At 36.4% G+C, this 17330-nt stretch overlaps 1 protein-coding gene across 2 annotated transcripts in view; it reads right to left on the reverse strand.

The window, feature by feature from the left end:
- LOC5580009 (exportin-7) overlaps positions 1-17330 on the reverse strand; it is a 54170-nt gene that overhangs the window by 32866 nt on the left and 3974 nt on the right. For both annotated transcript variants that reach the window (XM_021857656.1, XM_021857657.1), the window contains exon 2: positions 7313-9093. In XM_021857656.1, coding sequence (XP_021713348.1) covers positions 7313-9093 — 1781 coding nt within the window. The remainder of the gene's footprint in view (positions 1-7312; positions 9094-17330) is intronic.

Raw genomic sequence — 17330 nt, forward strand, 5'->3', positions numbered from 1 at the left:
TTAGCAGTTAAGATAGTCAAAGGACTAAAAGTAGGAGTATATGGTTTGCTCTATCGTTCCCCAAATGGCAATACAAATGAATTTTTAGAATATTTGGAACTAAATTGGTTAGAAAATACTCTAGACGATAATCAGATGAACTTGATTGCGGGAGACTTCAATATGAATTGGAAGGACCCAAGTGACAGTGAGAGCCTGCGCAACATTACACAGTGTTTCAATTTGAATCAGAGAGTAGAAGATGCAACAAGACGTACAAGACAGTCCGAAACGATGATAGATTTAGTTTTTTGTAATAATGACGATGTTAAAGTTTCAATTGAAGAAAACAGCAAAATATCTGATCATGAAACATTGCGAATTGATCTTGGTCAGAATGATGGATGTGTTGAAGATGTTTTGACAATAAAATGCTGGAGAAATTATTCTAAAGATGCATTACTAGCATTGATGAGAAATAAAATGTCTCATGAGAGTGCAAGATTGTTAGATGAAAAAGCTGACGTTTTAGCTACTGTTCTTAAGGAGAGCGTGAATGAACTTGTTATAGTGAGAAAGATTAAATGTCGATCCCGAAAGAAATGGTATACAATAGAACTAAAAAAACTGAAACAATCAAGAGATGTAGCTTATAAAATAGCAAGCCAAAGTTGGGATGATGTTGAATGGCAAAATTATACTATACTGAGGAATGAATATTCTAATTCTCTTAGAAAGGCGAAGGCAGAATACACTCAAAAACAGATAAATTTAAATAGAGGCAATAGTAAACAGCTATGGAAGACGCTTAAAAAATTATGGAAAAATAAAGAGAATTCAGCTAATTGTATAAGTTTCAATGGGTCAAGCGTAGAAGATGGTAATGAAATTTGCAATAAATTTAATTCGTACTTTGTTGATAGCGTTCAAGAAATAAATAGCAGCATAGAAAACGTTCCTGATACCTATAATGATCAAAATGAACATTTATCAGATCAATTGAGTGTATTTCGACAGATTTCTCTGGATGATCTCAGAAAAGTAGTATATAGCATAGGTAACTCATCTGGTGTTGAAAACGTGAATCTTCAAGTACTGAAGGACTCGTTTGAGGTAACTGGCGAATATTTACTAAACATTGTTAATGAAAGTCTCGAAATTGGCAAATGCCCACAAAATTGGAAACAATCAGTTGTTGTACCAATTCCGAAAATACCTGGAACAACTAAAGCGGAAGAATATAGACCAATTAATATGCTACCCATCTATGAAAAAGTGTTGGAAGTCATCGTAAAAAATCAGTTGTTGGATTATTTGAAAAGTCAAAAGATATTAATTGAAGAACAATCTGGGTTTAGACAAAACCACTCTTGCGAATCAGCTCTTAATTTACTTTTGTACAAATGGAAAAGGATGATCGAAGAAAAAAAGTCAATAATTGTGTTGTTTCTGGATCTTAAACGAGCATTCGAAACAATTTCACGCCCTATCATGTTAAACACTTTGCGTAGATATGGTGTAGCAGGAAAAGTCCTAAGTTGGTTTGAATCATATTTATCGAGTCGGACACAAATATGCCAATATAACGGATCAAATTCATTGCCCAGAGTAGTTCCTTTAGGAGTACCACAAGGTAGTGTCCTTGGACCATTATTATTCATTCTGTATATAAATGACATGAAAAAGGCTGTCAAGTTTTGTGATATTAACCTGTTTGCAGACGACACTGTTTTATTCATTGGTGACAAGGATCCTTTATCAGCAGTTAGAAAAATTAGAGCGGATATTTTAACATTGACCAACTGGCTAAAATTTAAAAAATTGAAATTAAATGTGCAAAAAACCAAATTGATGATTATAACGAATAAAAAGCAAATAGAACTTGACGAAGTAAAATTAGAAATCGACGGATTGGAAATAGAAAGAGTAAATGTATTCAAGTATCTAGGTGTTTATATTGACGATAGACTAACCTTCAAAGAACATATTGATAATGTAGTGAAAAAAGTGGCAAGAAAATATGGTATGTTAGTACGTCTGAAAAGTCAGCTTACATTTTGGAGTAAATTGTTTTTGTATAAGTCTTTAATTGCGCCTCATATAGATTACTGTTCATCTGTTCTTTTTCTGGCGAGTGATATACATCTGAGGAGACTACAGAAACTTCAAAATAAATTTATGCGATTAATTCTTAACTGTGATAGATATACTCCAATCCAAACAATGTTAGATACACTACAGTGGCAATCTGTTAAGCAGCGTATAATATTCAATGTTCTTTTGCTCATTTACAAATTGACGAATAATAAGTTACCAGACTACCTCAATGATATTATTGTAAGAGGAAGAAATATACACCAACATAGAACGAGACGAATTGATGATTTGCGTGTTGTACCCTTCACAATGTCTACGAACCAAAAATCGATATACTATAACGGAATACGAATTTATAATCAGCTACCATTGGATGTAAAAAACGCAAGATCGATTCAAGAATTTAGAAGAAAATGTTCTGGATGGGTGAAGAATAGTTTTAGTATAAGATGAAGAATGTATGAATTTGTAAACTTGTAAATTATCATAAGATAAATAAATGAACTATTATTATTATTATTAATTAAGAAACGAAAAATTTTAAAAATAATATTTCTCAATTGGACCTTGGCTCTAAGCCCGTTTGGAAATTATCTAAAATTTTGAAAAAACCTCAGAAGCCAATACCGGCATTGAAAAAGGAAAACAAATTATTACTAACTAATTGCGAAAAAGCTCAAAAACTTGCTATGCAGTTTGAAAGCGCGCACAATTTTAATTAAGGATTTACTAGTCCGATTGAAAATCAAGTTACTCAGGAGTTCGAAAATATTCTCAATCAAGAGAACGTTTTCAAAAATGCCTGTGAGACTGATTCGGAAGAAATTAGAACTATTATTAAAAATTCAAAAATATGAAGGCTCGATATCTGTTGCGTTATTTTTATCAGGGATTCCCATTTTTTGTTTAGCTGTCATATTTTTTGTTGCAAGATATTTTCGACAGCAACAGTTGAAGATTTCCATCCTCCATGCCTCTTCAAGACAGAAATATCTACCCCAAAATCTGGCAGTAGAGACGCACACTATCAACGAGAGTAGTGTTCTGAGCAGGCGTTGCAGAATTCGCTCTCATTTGAGAATGAAGCACGATCAAAGCAAGCAAAGAAAAACATCCCATCTGTTGCGGTCCACGACCGTCATTGTATCGCAAGGTGTAACAAGTCTGATAAATGGAAGCAGCGAGCGAGAGCCCCAACGAGAGAGCGATGATAAAATCCAAGTTTCTCGCTTGTTTACCGTTGGGGATAGGTGTTTTTCTTTACTGGCACGATAAACAATCCACGAACTTCCAATAACAACAGTGTCCCCCAGGCTTGGAGCATGTTTAGAGGGGTTTTATCATGCACTACTATCCCCCCAATCTGATCAAACTTGTAGCAGTATACGATAAACAGTCTCTCATAATGTGCAGCATATTATGATAGTTACAGAGAGCGATACGTGAGAGATTCTCTCAATTTTCTCAGGATTCAATCCCTGGTTCTGAGTTATCTGCTGGTGACGGTAGTAGCTTCAGAAATTTAAGATTAGAGTTCTCCGGTAGGAGACCAGCCAGGGCCACTTCCGCTGCCTACTCAATACTAATCGGATCATCAAAATCGGAATCGCTCATTGTTTCAAATAATGATACTATCCGAACGATGGTTTGAAGAATTGTGACAATTGCTCAGTAGAACCCTGAGAGAGAGGAGACAGCTGGCTTAGATTGCGAGCTCCCAAAAGTCAAGGGAACCTGTCATCAACTGTCACTGGAAACCCACACATTCGAAGGGCAGAGCGTGAAAAACCGTCTAAATTTGGCCAAACTAGAACTGGATGTGATTGAAAATGCAGGATGTTTTCCTTTGTTCTCGCATATAAAATCGTTGATTATTTAAAAATTGTCGATTGAAATCAAAATGCTATTGAATTTTAAAATTTTGAGATCTTTTTGATAAGAAATGGTATGCGAAAATAGTTTTTACCCAGTTTGTGCTCTCCGCACCATTGTGCACAACCCAAACATGAGAAGAAGAAATCAAAGAAGCCAAGAAAACAAGCCAGTTGGGGGCGGTCCATTAATTACGTAAGGGTTTATGGGGGGAAGGGGGTTTCTGAGATTTCTTACGCGCCATACAATTTATTTTTAATTTTCATACAAAAAATCTTACTATGGGGGGAGGAGGGGTTGAAAAACCCCGAAAAATGTCTTACGTAATAAATGGACAGCCCCTTGTCAGTGAGCTGTCTCCTCTCTCTCAGTACATTTTGCAGTACCAAGGAACCAAATGCAGTACTAGAAGGGGATTTTTTTATTACCGTACGGGTTTGGGCCGAAGGGTCTCAGATTTTCATGAAACTTTTTCCACAAAAAAAAAATAAAAAAAAATTGAGAAAAATTCAGGGTCGCCTATTTTTCCGGAAAACTCAGGTGGAATTTTTTTGTTTTCCCTTGACACTACTTACTTTGAAAAATCATAACTCAAGAACGAAGCATCGTAGAAACAAAGTTTTTATATGAAAATTTAAGCAAATTTTCTCAAAAATCCAAAAAAAAATATGAACTGGAAAAAGTTTTCCACAAAATTTTTCACCGTTGGGAAAATTCGTAAAGAAAAGCCGGAAAAACTATACCCGAACTCGTGGAAAATTTTCAAAAAAATATTATCGAGAAGGTAATATTATAAGCTTTAATCACTGAAATTTTTGGAATGCACTTTTTTTCGTTTTTGAGTTGTGGCCAATTTTGTGAAAAATGTCCAGATGTGCCATATAAAACTTTTCTTTGAAAAATCATAACTCAAGAACGAAACATTGTAGAAACAAAGTTTTTATACGAAAATTTAAGCAAATTTTCTCAGAAATCAAAAAAAAAATATGAACTGGAAAAAGTTATCCACAAAATTTTCCACCGTTGGGGAAATTCATAAAGAAAAGCTGGAAAATCTAGCCCCGAACTCGCGGAAATTTTTTAATAAAATATTTTTAAGAAAGAAACTTTATAAACTTCAATTCTGGTAACTTTTAGGATGTACTCTTCTTTAGTTCCTGATCTATGGTCAATTTTGCAAAAAATGCAAAGATTTGCCATACATGCCTTTTCGTTTAAAAATCATGACTCAAGACTCATCATGACTTGTCGAACCGGATTCAAATTATCTCGAAAATATGAAATTTTTGAAATGGAATCAGTTTCCCAGGACATTTTTCACTGTTTATGAAAACAAATAATGAAAACCCGATTAGCTATTCCAGCTTTCAAACAAAGTATATTTGAAAAGAGCGATCAATAAGATCCAATCCTACAATATTTTTCAATACGCTCATTTTTCGTTCCTAAAACATGATCAAACATTGCTAGGATGAGCTGTTTGAACCATATATTTACAAATTTCTAAGTTCATAAACAAAATTTCTTAAGAACGAAACTACATAGAAACAAAGTTTTCTTCAATCAGAATGTAGGCAATTTTTTCCTGTTAGGTAACTACAAAATTGACAGTTAAATAAATGGGTAGACAATATGACAAATAGGTATTTACCAATTCAAGTTTAAAGCGTTGAAATGGCTTGAGAATCATAAGTTTACCAAAAACTAACAAAGAGCAGTGAGAAAGTGCAAGTGTTGTCTATCAGCTGTATATTCCTCGTTATTAATTTTTGGAAAGTGAAAAAAGTTTTCCCGAAGCTGTTGAAATGGACAAAGTTCAATATTACGAATACAATTCTTTATGCTGTAACCCCTTCGGACTGGACGGCCACAAATCAGTAAGGACAAATCTACGATCGATCAGCCAAGGCCTCATCAGTAAGCTTCATTCGAATGGAGTTCGGTGGATTACGGAAAAGATGAAAATTTGCGTGCAATTGCTTTGATAAAAAAAAAACCTTGTTTTTCTGATGCTTCGATAGAAATATGGGTTTTCAAAGAAAAGGCTAATATGGTCATTTTTCACAAAATTGACCATAACTCAGGAACAAAAAAAAGTACATCCTAAAAGTTACTAGAATTTAAGTTTAGATTTTCCAGCTTTTCTTTATGAATTTTCCTAACGGTGGAAAATTTTGTGGAAAACTTTTTCCAGTTCATATTTTTTTTGCATTTCTGAGAAAATTTGCTTAAATTTTCATCTAAAAACTTTGTTTCTACTCAAAGAAAAGACTTATATGGCACATCTGGACATTTTTCACAAAATTGGTCATAACTCAACAACGAAAAAAAAAGTGCATTCCAAAAATGTCAGTGATTAAAGCTTATAAAATTACCTTCTCGAAAATATTTTTTTGAAAATTTTCCACGAGTTCGGGCATAGTTTTTCCGGCTTTTCTTTACGAATTTTCCCAACGGTGGAAAATTTTGTGGAAAACTTTTTCAGTTCATATTTTTTTTGGATTTTTGAGAAAATTTGCTTAAATTTTCATATAAAAACTTTGTTTCTACGATGCTTCGTTCTTGAGTTATGATTTTTCAAAGTAAGTAGTGTCAAGGGAAAACAAAAAAAGTCCACCTGAGTTTTCCGGAAAAATAGGCGACCCTGAATTTTTCTCATTTCTTTTATTCATATATCCATGAGCCCTGCCTGTGGAAAAAGTTTCATGAAAATCTGAGACCCTTCGGCCCAATTTGAACGATAATAAAAAAAAATCCCCAGAAGTGATACCCAATCTGAACACGCGTCGGACGTACCTAATGTAATCGCTTATCAAAGTGAATCATGTAACCCAACGATCCTCCCCATTTACTAACATACCTCCCAGCAAACTTTGTGGAGATGCAGAGGCAAACACGATCTCCAAATAGCAAAGGTTATACACTAACATTCCTTCCCCCAATCCCACCTGACTGCAAAGACGTGGCCGGCGCCATTATTGACCGTGTATTAATAGAGGCACACTAAAGAATATTATGGACAATCCCAGCCGAACTTCTTTAGCTTTTTATGTCAATTGACCATTTTCTCATTCGTATATCGTGTTGCGGGTGCGAAGATACTCTATGCCCTGGGAAGTCGAGAAAATTTCCTTAAGATCCCACGATATGCTTGCTGAATAGCTGCGCCACGATCCCATGTTTAGTTTGGCCGCATTTACCGCTACGGCTATCGGGGCCCCTGGGACATTCTGGGGAGTTGAATTCTGGGGAACGGTTTTCGTGGGAATGATTTTCTGGAGAATATTAAAAAACTGAAAATGACTCGCTACCTGCCCTGAAATTAGTGACCAATTCAATTTCAAATCATTTAGCCTGTACTCACATTTTCCTACTGATCACCGTCAGCAGCGTGGTTTCGTCGTTCACGCCCAGCACTTCGCTCAGCCGCTTGAACATCTTCAGCTTCTGCAGGTGCTCGTTGATGTAGACCTTGCGGACCTGCTCCAGGAAGCACATGATGGCAAATTCCAGTTTCTCACAGCCGCACTGGGGCAGCCGCGAGTCGGTAAGTGTCATCAGCTGCAGCACCCGGATGATCATGTCGCCATCCAGCAGGTCGTGATCGTCGTGCGAGTAGGAAATACGTCCACTGATGGCCGCGCCGATGATATACACCAGCCAGGTCAGTTGCCCTTCGCAGATTTGTACGTCCAGGTGGTTGGCGGTCGGAGAGGATAGGATCTCCTGGTAGCGACCGGCCGTTTGGTCGAACAGCTGGATCAGCAGGGCGCAGGTCTTTTCGTACTCGCACCGACCGATGGTGGAAAATTGCTCTAGTTGTTGCTGGACCATGCCGGTGTCATCCAGCGGATCTTCTAGGCCTTCGCGGAGGATCACCGGGACGGATTCTAGCTTGGAAGTGACGTACGCCTTATTGACCTCCGGGGTGTAAGTGTCCAGGTAGTGAGGTTCGGAGGATTTCACGTACGGAAGGGAAGCGATTAGGCGCTGCCAGAGAGAAAGAAGGTAGTGGATGCTGTTGGGCGCGAATTGCCACATTTGAAGGGATTGTACGGTGAATTTGGCAATCAGCTGGATGGCTTCGGCGTAGTTTTCGACAGTGACCAACTCGCCGAGTTGGAAGTTAGATTTAAGGCGGGCCAGAAGCCGACAGAATTCGTGATAGTTTTCCGGGTCGCTAAGACCGTGCGATGTCTTCAGTATGTCGGTGGCGCCTTTGACCAGTTTGGCCAGGAATTTGACTCGTTCGGTGTTGTTGAAGATGGATCGTCGAATGGAGGTGATTTGAACCAGGCAGGACAGGGCAAGGCAGGAGAGTCGTGGCGGGAGAACGTGGTACAGGTCGAAGAATAGCTTGACGGAGTCGGACTCAAGGAAGGCCGGACGCCAATTGGTGGGGATGTGAACTGTGGACATGTCGTCTGCAGATTCGTCAGCGGAGGTTCCCACGAAGTCAAAGCTGAGACAATTTCTGGCCAGATTGAGCAAATGCGTGAACAATCCGATTTGAGCTTCGTCCAGGTAGTTCGGCTTCTGGCAGCAATTGTCCTTGGCTTGGCTAAGCAAAGTACAAGACAGAATGAAGATATCGTATAGCTGGGAGTCCCGGTAGAGGCACGCAATCTTCCGGTGCTTAGTGAAGGTGAGACTACAAGCCGTCTCTACCAGTTGATTCATTTCCACCGTCAATTGGGACAAGATCTGCACCCCAATCATACAATGTTCCACTGATCCTCCCAAGAACTCTTTCACGTCCTGGACGATGTTCCGGAAGATGTACTCATCCTCGTACAGATCCACCCAGCACAGTTTGGTAATCTTCACCAGAAGAGCAATCAGCGCCTGGATCACAAAAGACTGCAGATTCGGGTGGGTGGCCAAATAGTTTAGGATGTAGTTCCGGATGTCGACCCGTTGCTGCAGGCTCAACGCTTGAATGTTCTTCGAAACCAACTTGGTCAGCGTGGTGGCGGCCAGAAGCTGTGAGTAAGCCGAGTTGCTCCGGTCCAACAACTGCTGACACTTCGGAAGCGCATCCGGATCTTCCTGGAACAAATAGAGGGCCTTCTCGGCCTCAGCTCGCATTTGGGCATCCTGCGATTCATAGAATTGCTTGCACAGCAACTCCAACTGTTGCACGTCCTGTAAGTAAGCAAGAATGAGAACTAGTTAGGAACATACGGACGCATGAACTACGATCCCGAGATACTATTCAGGAATGATAGCGGCTGAGTGTCTTGATACAGGTATATCTCGATTTAAAAATTGTCTAAAAATCAGATTGTCCATAAAATCGAAACAAATTTCTTATCTCATTTTTTTGTTTTCTGTTAAGTTCAAAATTAATAAGAATTTATCATAATCGCCGAAAAACTAATGTTCTAATAATTATAATGGTAGAACGAGTCGTGCTGAGCTGATCTGAATTGAACGTTCAGTTCAAAGTCGTCTTGAAAGTCCTTCACCATTCTATTTTTGACAAAACTTTACTTCCCTCATTGAACGAATGACCTCGTTTGAGATTATTTAGTATTGATATTTTTAACAGTTTTTTTTACACCTTTGAAATTGTAAATATTTCTTATCAAAACTAACATTCTTGAAAAAACAAAACAGCTTAAAATCATCATCAGACATTTATCGAAAACAAAAAATAGAAATTCAAACGAGACCGAAAAGAGACCAAGCTGTAATCAAGAAAACAAATTGATACCTGTCAGGAACCATAATATAAGAGTTTGTTTCCTCATAAAATCAGACCAGCATTACTGTATTCATATTTTCATGAATTTCACTAAGAATTACATCAGAAATTAATTCAGCTGTTTGCCCAACGATTCAGATATTACTCCGAAGATTCTAAGAGAATTCTCCAAGAGATTCTCCAAGAGAATTATTTATAATTGCCCGAAGAATGTCTCCAAGAATTTTGTGTTGGATACCTCAATAAAACAACCTGGATTTTTTCCAAGAATAACCACAGATAGACTTCAGAGGTTCCAACAAGAATTTATCCAAAGATTCTTTTAGATATGTATTTTTCAAGGAAGACTTAAATCCTCTTGGAGTCTTATACGATGAATCTCCCATCATTCAAGAGTCTAGTTTGAAACATCTTCAAAAATCAACCAGAAACTATTTCAAAGATGCCTCCAGGGATTTCTTAATTATCCCTTTAAAATTGTCCTTCAGGATTTTCTACAAGGAATATCTCTAAGGCAACATTCAGGATTTACTTCTAGTACTCATGGACCAGTCTTAAGAAAGTTTTAGGAGATTTCCCAGAAAAATTGCTGAGATAATTGAGAAAAGACTCAATATAATCTCTTGATTATAACCCCGCAGGATTTCTTGAAAAACACCGGATATATACTAAACAGCTCGAAGATTTATTATGGAGAATTCAGTTGAATGACCAGAGGAAAAATATCTGGGGGAAATCCTAGGATAATCTTTGAAAATGACTACATTGTTTTCTTGAGATTTTGTGTTTCAGTGTTTGCAAGACATCAACAAAAAATTTCTCTAAGAATACTTTTAGGAATCCCTCCAGGGGTTCGTACTGCGACTTTTACAGATGTGGGAAATTGCCAAGGAAGTTTTCAACGAATTTGTTCAGAGATCTAGGGAATCGTCAAGAACATTTTCGTGACGTTATTGTAGAAATCCCAGAAATAAATTCGGAAAGTATTGCTGAAACAAATCCTGCATTAATTTACGATGACAAAATCCTGGTGATCTCTTGCGAGAATCTTTGAAAAACTCTCTGCCTTCTGAGGAAGTTTTGGAGTGTTTTTTTAGATAAATTGTTAAGATAATCATTCAACAAAACCCAATCGAATCCTTAGATATTATCCTGCAGGAATTTTTGGAGCCATTTCTTGAAAAACATTGAAAAGAATTCCAAAAACTGGTGTAGAAATATTTAGAATAGTTGCTGTGGTAGGTATTCGCTGTTGTGAAATCTCAATAAGTTTCGTGTATGCATTTTTCATGCTTTTATCAAGGAATTCCTATGGAGATGAACCAGCCATGGATTGAAAATTTTCCTAATAAAGCTTTTAATAATAAGAGGAATTTCATTCAGACATTAGACTAATTGCCTGAATAAAATTCTCTTATTGTAACGAAGATTTCTTTATGAGTTATAAAAAAGACCATCCATCCCTTAGAATTCAAAGGAAGTTGGTTTTGGAATTATATAAAAAAAAATCAACTGTATATCTAAATTTGGACTATATTTCTACTAAAGGTCAAGGTTCAATAGCCAACCCTCTAAGAATGCCTTCGGTATGATGCGTAAGACATGGTCCATGACTAGTTTCTGGAGAAATTCTTGATCTGGCGAAAATCATGGTAGATCCAAGAACTCTCTTTAACAGAAACAATTTCTCAAACAGTAGTTCCTGAAGAGCATTGGAACACGACGGAACAAAACGAAACAATGCCTGATATTTATCCTAAAAGAATATCTTTCACATGGAAGTTGATTGGTTTGTCGTTCACTGCACGTTCGGTTTTTGGGTTGTTTTGCTCTTCGCTCTCTGACAACAACAGGAGGAGCGAATGCAATAGGGAGAGAAAAATAAGTTAAAACAGAGCGTTAATGATTAACGGGTCGCAATGATTAATTAAATGATTAATGATTAAATTCAATTTTATCTTGATTAATGAGTATGATTAATGATTAAAACTTTTGAAGCCATGATTAATGATTGTGATTGGTGATTAAGCCAAAGTATGATTAATGAATATGATTAATGATTAAATTAAAGTTTTAGATGATTAATGATTATGATTAATGATTAAACTCAGTATGAAAAGTGATTATGATTAATGGTTATGATTAACCCACGTGCCTGATGTCAAATTTGATCAAAATTTTCAATGGTAATATAATACTTTTAAATTATCATCTATTTTATTTATATTTAGAACGTCGCGACCCATCGTGAGCCCGAACTATGCAAATCTCATCCAGCACGTGTGTAGTCTTTCAATACCTAATAGGCCTCCAATCGCGAAACGCAACATACTGTTAGCCATCTATACTTTGGTAGCGCAACTAGTCAGATGATGAGAGATTTGATTTTTCACGCATCCATCACATGCCGCTGTGTGGAAAAATGTTTTATTTTCCTGATATAAGACGGTTCACAGTGAAACAGTTAGGCGGAAAAGGTAAGAATATCCATTCTCTATGTTCTACATACGTTTGTTTTTTATATTATTCCACTACTTTCATAAAAAATGAGATCCGGCTGGTAGGAGCACTAGTTTGAGGTTGGAAAACCAGAATATGTGAGGTTAGTTTCATTGGAACTTTCGCCTGAGCGTTTTTTGCACTTGAATAAAACACGTTTTGAAACATTGTCCGCTACCTCTAAAAATACCTTTGGGTAGAGAAATGAATTCTCTACCATTGAATTTCATTCTATTTCATACATTATTTCACTTAAGCGGTGAAAATAAATATTTTGTTCCGAATGTTTTGAAACCATGAATGAGTTTGACATTGCTCTCGTCAACCATCATCATGACGACAGCAGCACACCCCACCGGACGAATTGTCGTCTTGGGAACGAATAACTACTCTCGGCTACTAGGCATTCAAGAATAGAAAGCGTTGTGTTTGGATGAGCATCTCATTTTTCCGAAAGAGGTTCACTTCGTGAAAGAGGACCGTGATTATTGAGTTGAAATTGAATTCAGGATAACTTCTCAGTCCATGAGTTCTCTCGTGGTGTAGGGGTAACTCGTCCTATCTAGTGAATAGGGAGTCGTGAGTTCGATTCTCACCGAGAAGACATGTAACCTTATCGCAAATTTTACATCAATTTTCCCATTTTTTTAATCATATGTGTACCAATAAATTTTCAAGAGTGTGATACATTCGTTGAATACTTGAAGATGGTGAGGGCATCTCATAAAATTTAAAAATTGTTTTTTTTTTATTACTCTTTGATTAATCGTTAATCATTCATTAACTATGTGGCGAATATTTTTGTTTTGTGAAGCGTAGCTTGCGACACATCGTTTTAAGGCTAAGTAGCCCGTCATTCGTTTTGACAGCCATGTTGATTTTCCAGCTTGCAATTTTAAAGTGATAAAACTCAGTCATCATACTTTTTCAGTTATGTCAGTGCAAAACCAAGTGTTTTTCTTCAATTCGCAATCGTTAGACGAATTAGCCACAATCATCAACGCTCAGTACAAATTTCAATTACGGCCTACTTCGCCATAAACGGATGTTTCAAGCGTTATAGATAAACTTGAACATATGTCGATATGTAAGGTTTGTCGATTTCCCCGGGAAAGTATTCAAAATATTAGTAAAAAACTAGTTGAATTTCAATACTTCACTTCATAAAACAAAACAGTGTAGAATCAGTAAGGCGAGCAAACCCCGGTAAACTCTAATATGTCGCTTATCTTGTGATAATATGTTTATTGTACATATAAAAGTCTAATGACATTTGTTTGCCTTTCTAGTGATTTTCTGTATTTTTTTGTAAAGTGAAATGTTTAAATTCAATTAGTTGTTTATTCATACTCCAATGTTTCCTCCAAAGTGAAAGTGAAGCATTATATTGGTAGTTGTGAAACCTAGCTTTCCATATATTAAAATTCATGGATTTTGCAAACCAAGCCATCGAATTCATTTTCAAAGGGAATTATTGAAGTAGATATTGGATTTTTCGGAAGAATTGGCTTGTTTAGGTGTATCCAGTTTTTTTGTATATTCTGAATCTGAATCTTTATGAAAAACTGGAAAAATATTTTTTCAAACTATGTTTCAAAGGAATTTCCGCCCTTCCTTGATTTGAATCTAGATATCAGGGAAAACAGCTATAGATTAAAAATTGTCTGTAACGAAGTTCAAACGATTTTTATATCAGATTTATTGCTTTCTGTCATTTAATCATTGGCCTTTGAATAATTAATCATTAATCAATGATTATTAATCAAAATAATGATTAAATGGCATCTCCCTAAGGCACCGTCCACAAATCATGTAATGCTCGAAGTAGGAATGGGGTAGGCTCATGCGGTACGAATCAAACGAAATTTTGAAAATTTTCATACTCAAAGCATTACAGATAGGGGAGGGCTTTCCCCGGGGTTCAAAAATTTAAATTTCTAGCGCTTTGACGTACACAACGAATGAGCAACAAACATGAAAATGAATAGCTTTATTCATTATTGAAGAGAACAATTCAAATTAAAAAGTTTTAAGCATGGTTTATCGTATATAATCATCAAATGTTGAATCAAGATTAACTTAACGCTCTGCTATATTCAGTGAATATCTGCAGGCGATGTTAGACCTCAAACATCAAACGTGAACAAAGACAGCGAGAACTATTGAAAGAAAAATCACCTACTGGGGGAAAAAGGACTGATTTCCGATTTTCATACAAAGTAAGGTACCGCGGGGTAAATGGGGTAAGTGAAAACAATTGATATATTTTACTGAATATGTGAATTAACGTTTCAAACTCGTGCGTAAACCTTTGAGGCCATTGAGAACATTACGATAGGTAAGAGATTTCTGAGATTTTTCAGCCATTATTGCATAATAGAGCGAAAAATTGTTAACCTGTCAACTGTTACTCCGTAACAAGTTGGCGGCGTACAATCTTATTTTAATATTTTCAGTGCATAAAAGTTGCGGAAAATAATTTTCTGTACCACTTCTTAGTTGTCCTCTGTGACAGTTTCAAACTGCATAAAAAAAGTTTTAGAATTAATTTGACGTAGACCTAAAAATAACTAAATTTAAACACCGTCAATTTTCTTATCAGGTGGGGCAAGTGAAAAGTTTATCATTAGAGATTGAATTTGTGTTTTCTCTTTAAGTAGCCATAAGTAAACATGGTTCGCAATTATCATAGAAAAACATAACGTGCTGATAATTCAAGAAACACTATACTCAAGCGTTAAAAGCTATTAGAAATCATGGAACTTCTCTAAAAGATGTTGCCAAACATTACAATATTAATATGTCTACTTCGGGCAGCCAATTGAAAGGAAGACGTTGACTGAAATGTTGCAATATTAGAGAACACACGGAAAAATCGTGGAATGTCTATGTAAAGCTAGTTCAAAACATAAAAATGGGGTATAGGTCTATCCACATAAAAAAGATTCTACATACGTTATTGAAGGATTCCGTTTGATTTCTCCCGAAGAGTTATCCGACGTTATATCCGACTTTCTTAAAAACAAATAACGAGCGGTGGAAATTCTACAGAGCAGAAATGCAATTGCTGTCCTATAATGTAAGAACTAACATTGTAAATGTTGCAGTTATAATGTTGTCGAATCATTTCAACTAACATAACTGAAGAGAAGAAAATTAAAGTGAAAAGAATAACATTTTCTTTGTTTACATGTTACTTATGTTATTGTTCATTGGGAAGTCTTAACAAATGTTAAAGCTAATATAAATCGTGAATATAACTGTTTGTTTTTGAATTTATTGTTCAAAACGGTAAACTTTTCACTTGCCCCACTTTTGGGGCTGTCATTGTTCTTGTCACACGACATAAGAAATGCTAAATTTATTTATACATTAGAAAGCACTGTGGAAAATTTGTTAAATTTTGTTCAATGATTGATTAATGATTGATTAAATGTTTGACTTATGATTAAGATTATGATTACTGAATAAAATTAGCTATCTTTATGATTATGATAAGTGATTAATGATTAAAACATAATATTTCAATGATTGTGATTAGTGATTAATGATTAATTCTTGATTTTTTGTGATTAATGATTAACATTTTTGATTAATTATAATCATTAATCATTAATCATGATTAAATTTATGATTAATCATTAACGCTCTGTAAAAAATACTCAAATATTGGTTTTCCGTTTTCTCCGTGTAGAATGCCAAATACGTTGCTCCGTGCCAGTCCTGCCGCAGCTCACAACAATAGGCCTTTTCACATGACGTTTCAAATCAGCTGATCCGGAAGCTCTTTGACAGTTCTTCTATGAATATGACAAGCCCGTGTTCGCACCGGTCCTCCACCGATGTAAACAAATGCATAAACGAACCTGTCACATGAAAAGGCCTATTCAGTTTTTCATTATCGCTTCGGTACCATGTGCCCAAGAAGACGAAAAAATCTTCCTTTCCCCGGCAATCGAATGGCGGATGTGTGGTGACACAGGTAGAGTCGAATGGGGGTAAGGGACGATTCAAATATGACGTCCATCGTTTTTCGGAATTTTTAGAACCATCCCCACTCCCCCCTCTGTCACGCTTTTTACGATACCTTATACATGTAATGTCACACTTTTCTAGACCCCCCCTCCCCCTAAAATGGACGTCATTTTTTAATGATCCCTAAAGTCAACTTAAAAATTAGGTAAACTGTTTTTTTTCGTGTATGATGCTAGGCATGCTAAAAATAATACGCAAGAGTACATATCTTCTTCACACATGATTGAATCAAGTGCCAATATCAGTTTTGGTGGACGATCATAGTGGAATGCAAGAATAATTTAACTAATATTTTTCAAACAGCTAGATAAAAAGAAATGTGCATACTACTTTCTTTGTACGTATATTTATTCATTCAGTGTTGGTTTAGATAATTCGGGTTTCCATTAACTCGAACGAAGTTCCGTGTGAAATATTTTTAGCGTGGAAAGTTACAAGGATAGAACGCAAAGTTTCATGCAACATTTTACCGATTTCTCTCAACACGTTCAACAGCAGCTTTGCACGCATGCAGTAAAAAAAGGAAACAGTATAACGAGGAGATTTTCTTTTGCGTCTGAGTTTATTGGGGCTTTTGTGTCGTTTAATAGCAGTGCTTTGATGCCATTTTCATTCATAAAACCACAGTTTATGCGCGCATGTGAATAAGAAAATATAAATCGTCAATAAATTTCGTCATTACAAGTCTATAAGAGCGGGTCCCAGATAGCCGTAGCGGTAAACGCGCAGCTATTCAGCATGACCAAGCTGAGGGTCGTGGGTTCGAATCCCACCGGTCGAGGATCTTTTCGGGTTGGAAATTGTCTCGATTCCCAGGGCATAGAGTATCATCGTACCTGCCACACGATATGGTACAAATGCAAAAATGGTTAATTGACAAAGTAAGCTCTCAGTTAATAACTGTGGAAATGCTCATAAGAACACTAATCTGAGAAGCAGGCTTTGTCCCAGCTGGGACGTAACGCCAGAAAGAAGAAGAAGAAGAAGAGCGGCTGTTTTCATTCTACGGCTCAATTTGAATACGTGAATCTCTGGTTTTTTGGTGTTTGACCATTGAGGATATTTAAATGTTTCGTTCAATGGTAAGTTAAGTTTATGAACATGACTTTACAGTTTTAGATGACTAACGATCAAAATCGCT

This window comes from Aedes aegypti, chromosome 1 (genome assembly GCF_002204515.2).
Source record: "Aedes aegypti strain LVP_AGWG chromosome 1, AaegL5.0 Primary Assembly, whole genome shotgun sequence".
In the NCBI taxonomy this organism is placed as follows: Eukaryota; Metazoa; Arthropoda; class Insecta; order Diptera; family Culicidae; genus Aedes; species Aedes aegypti.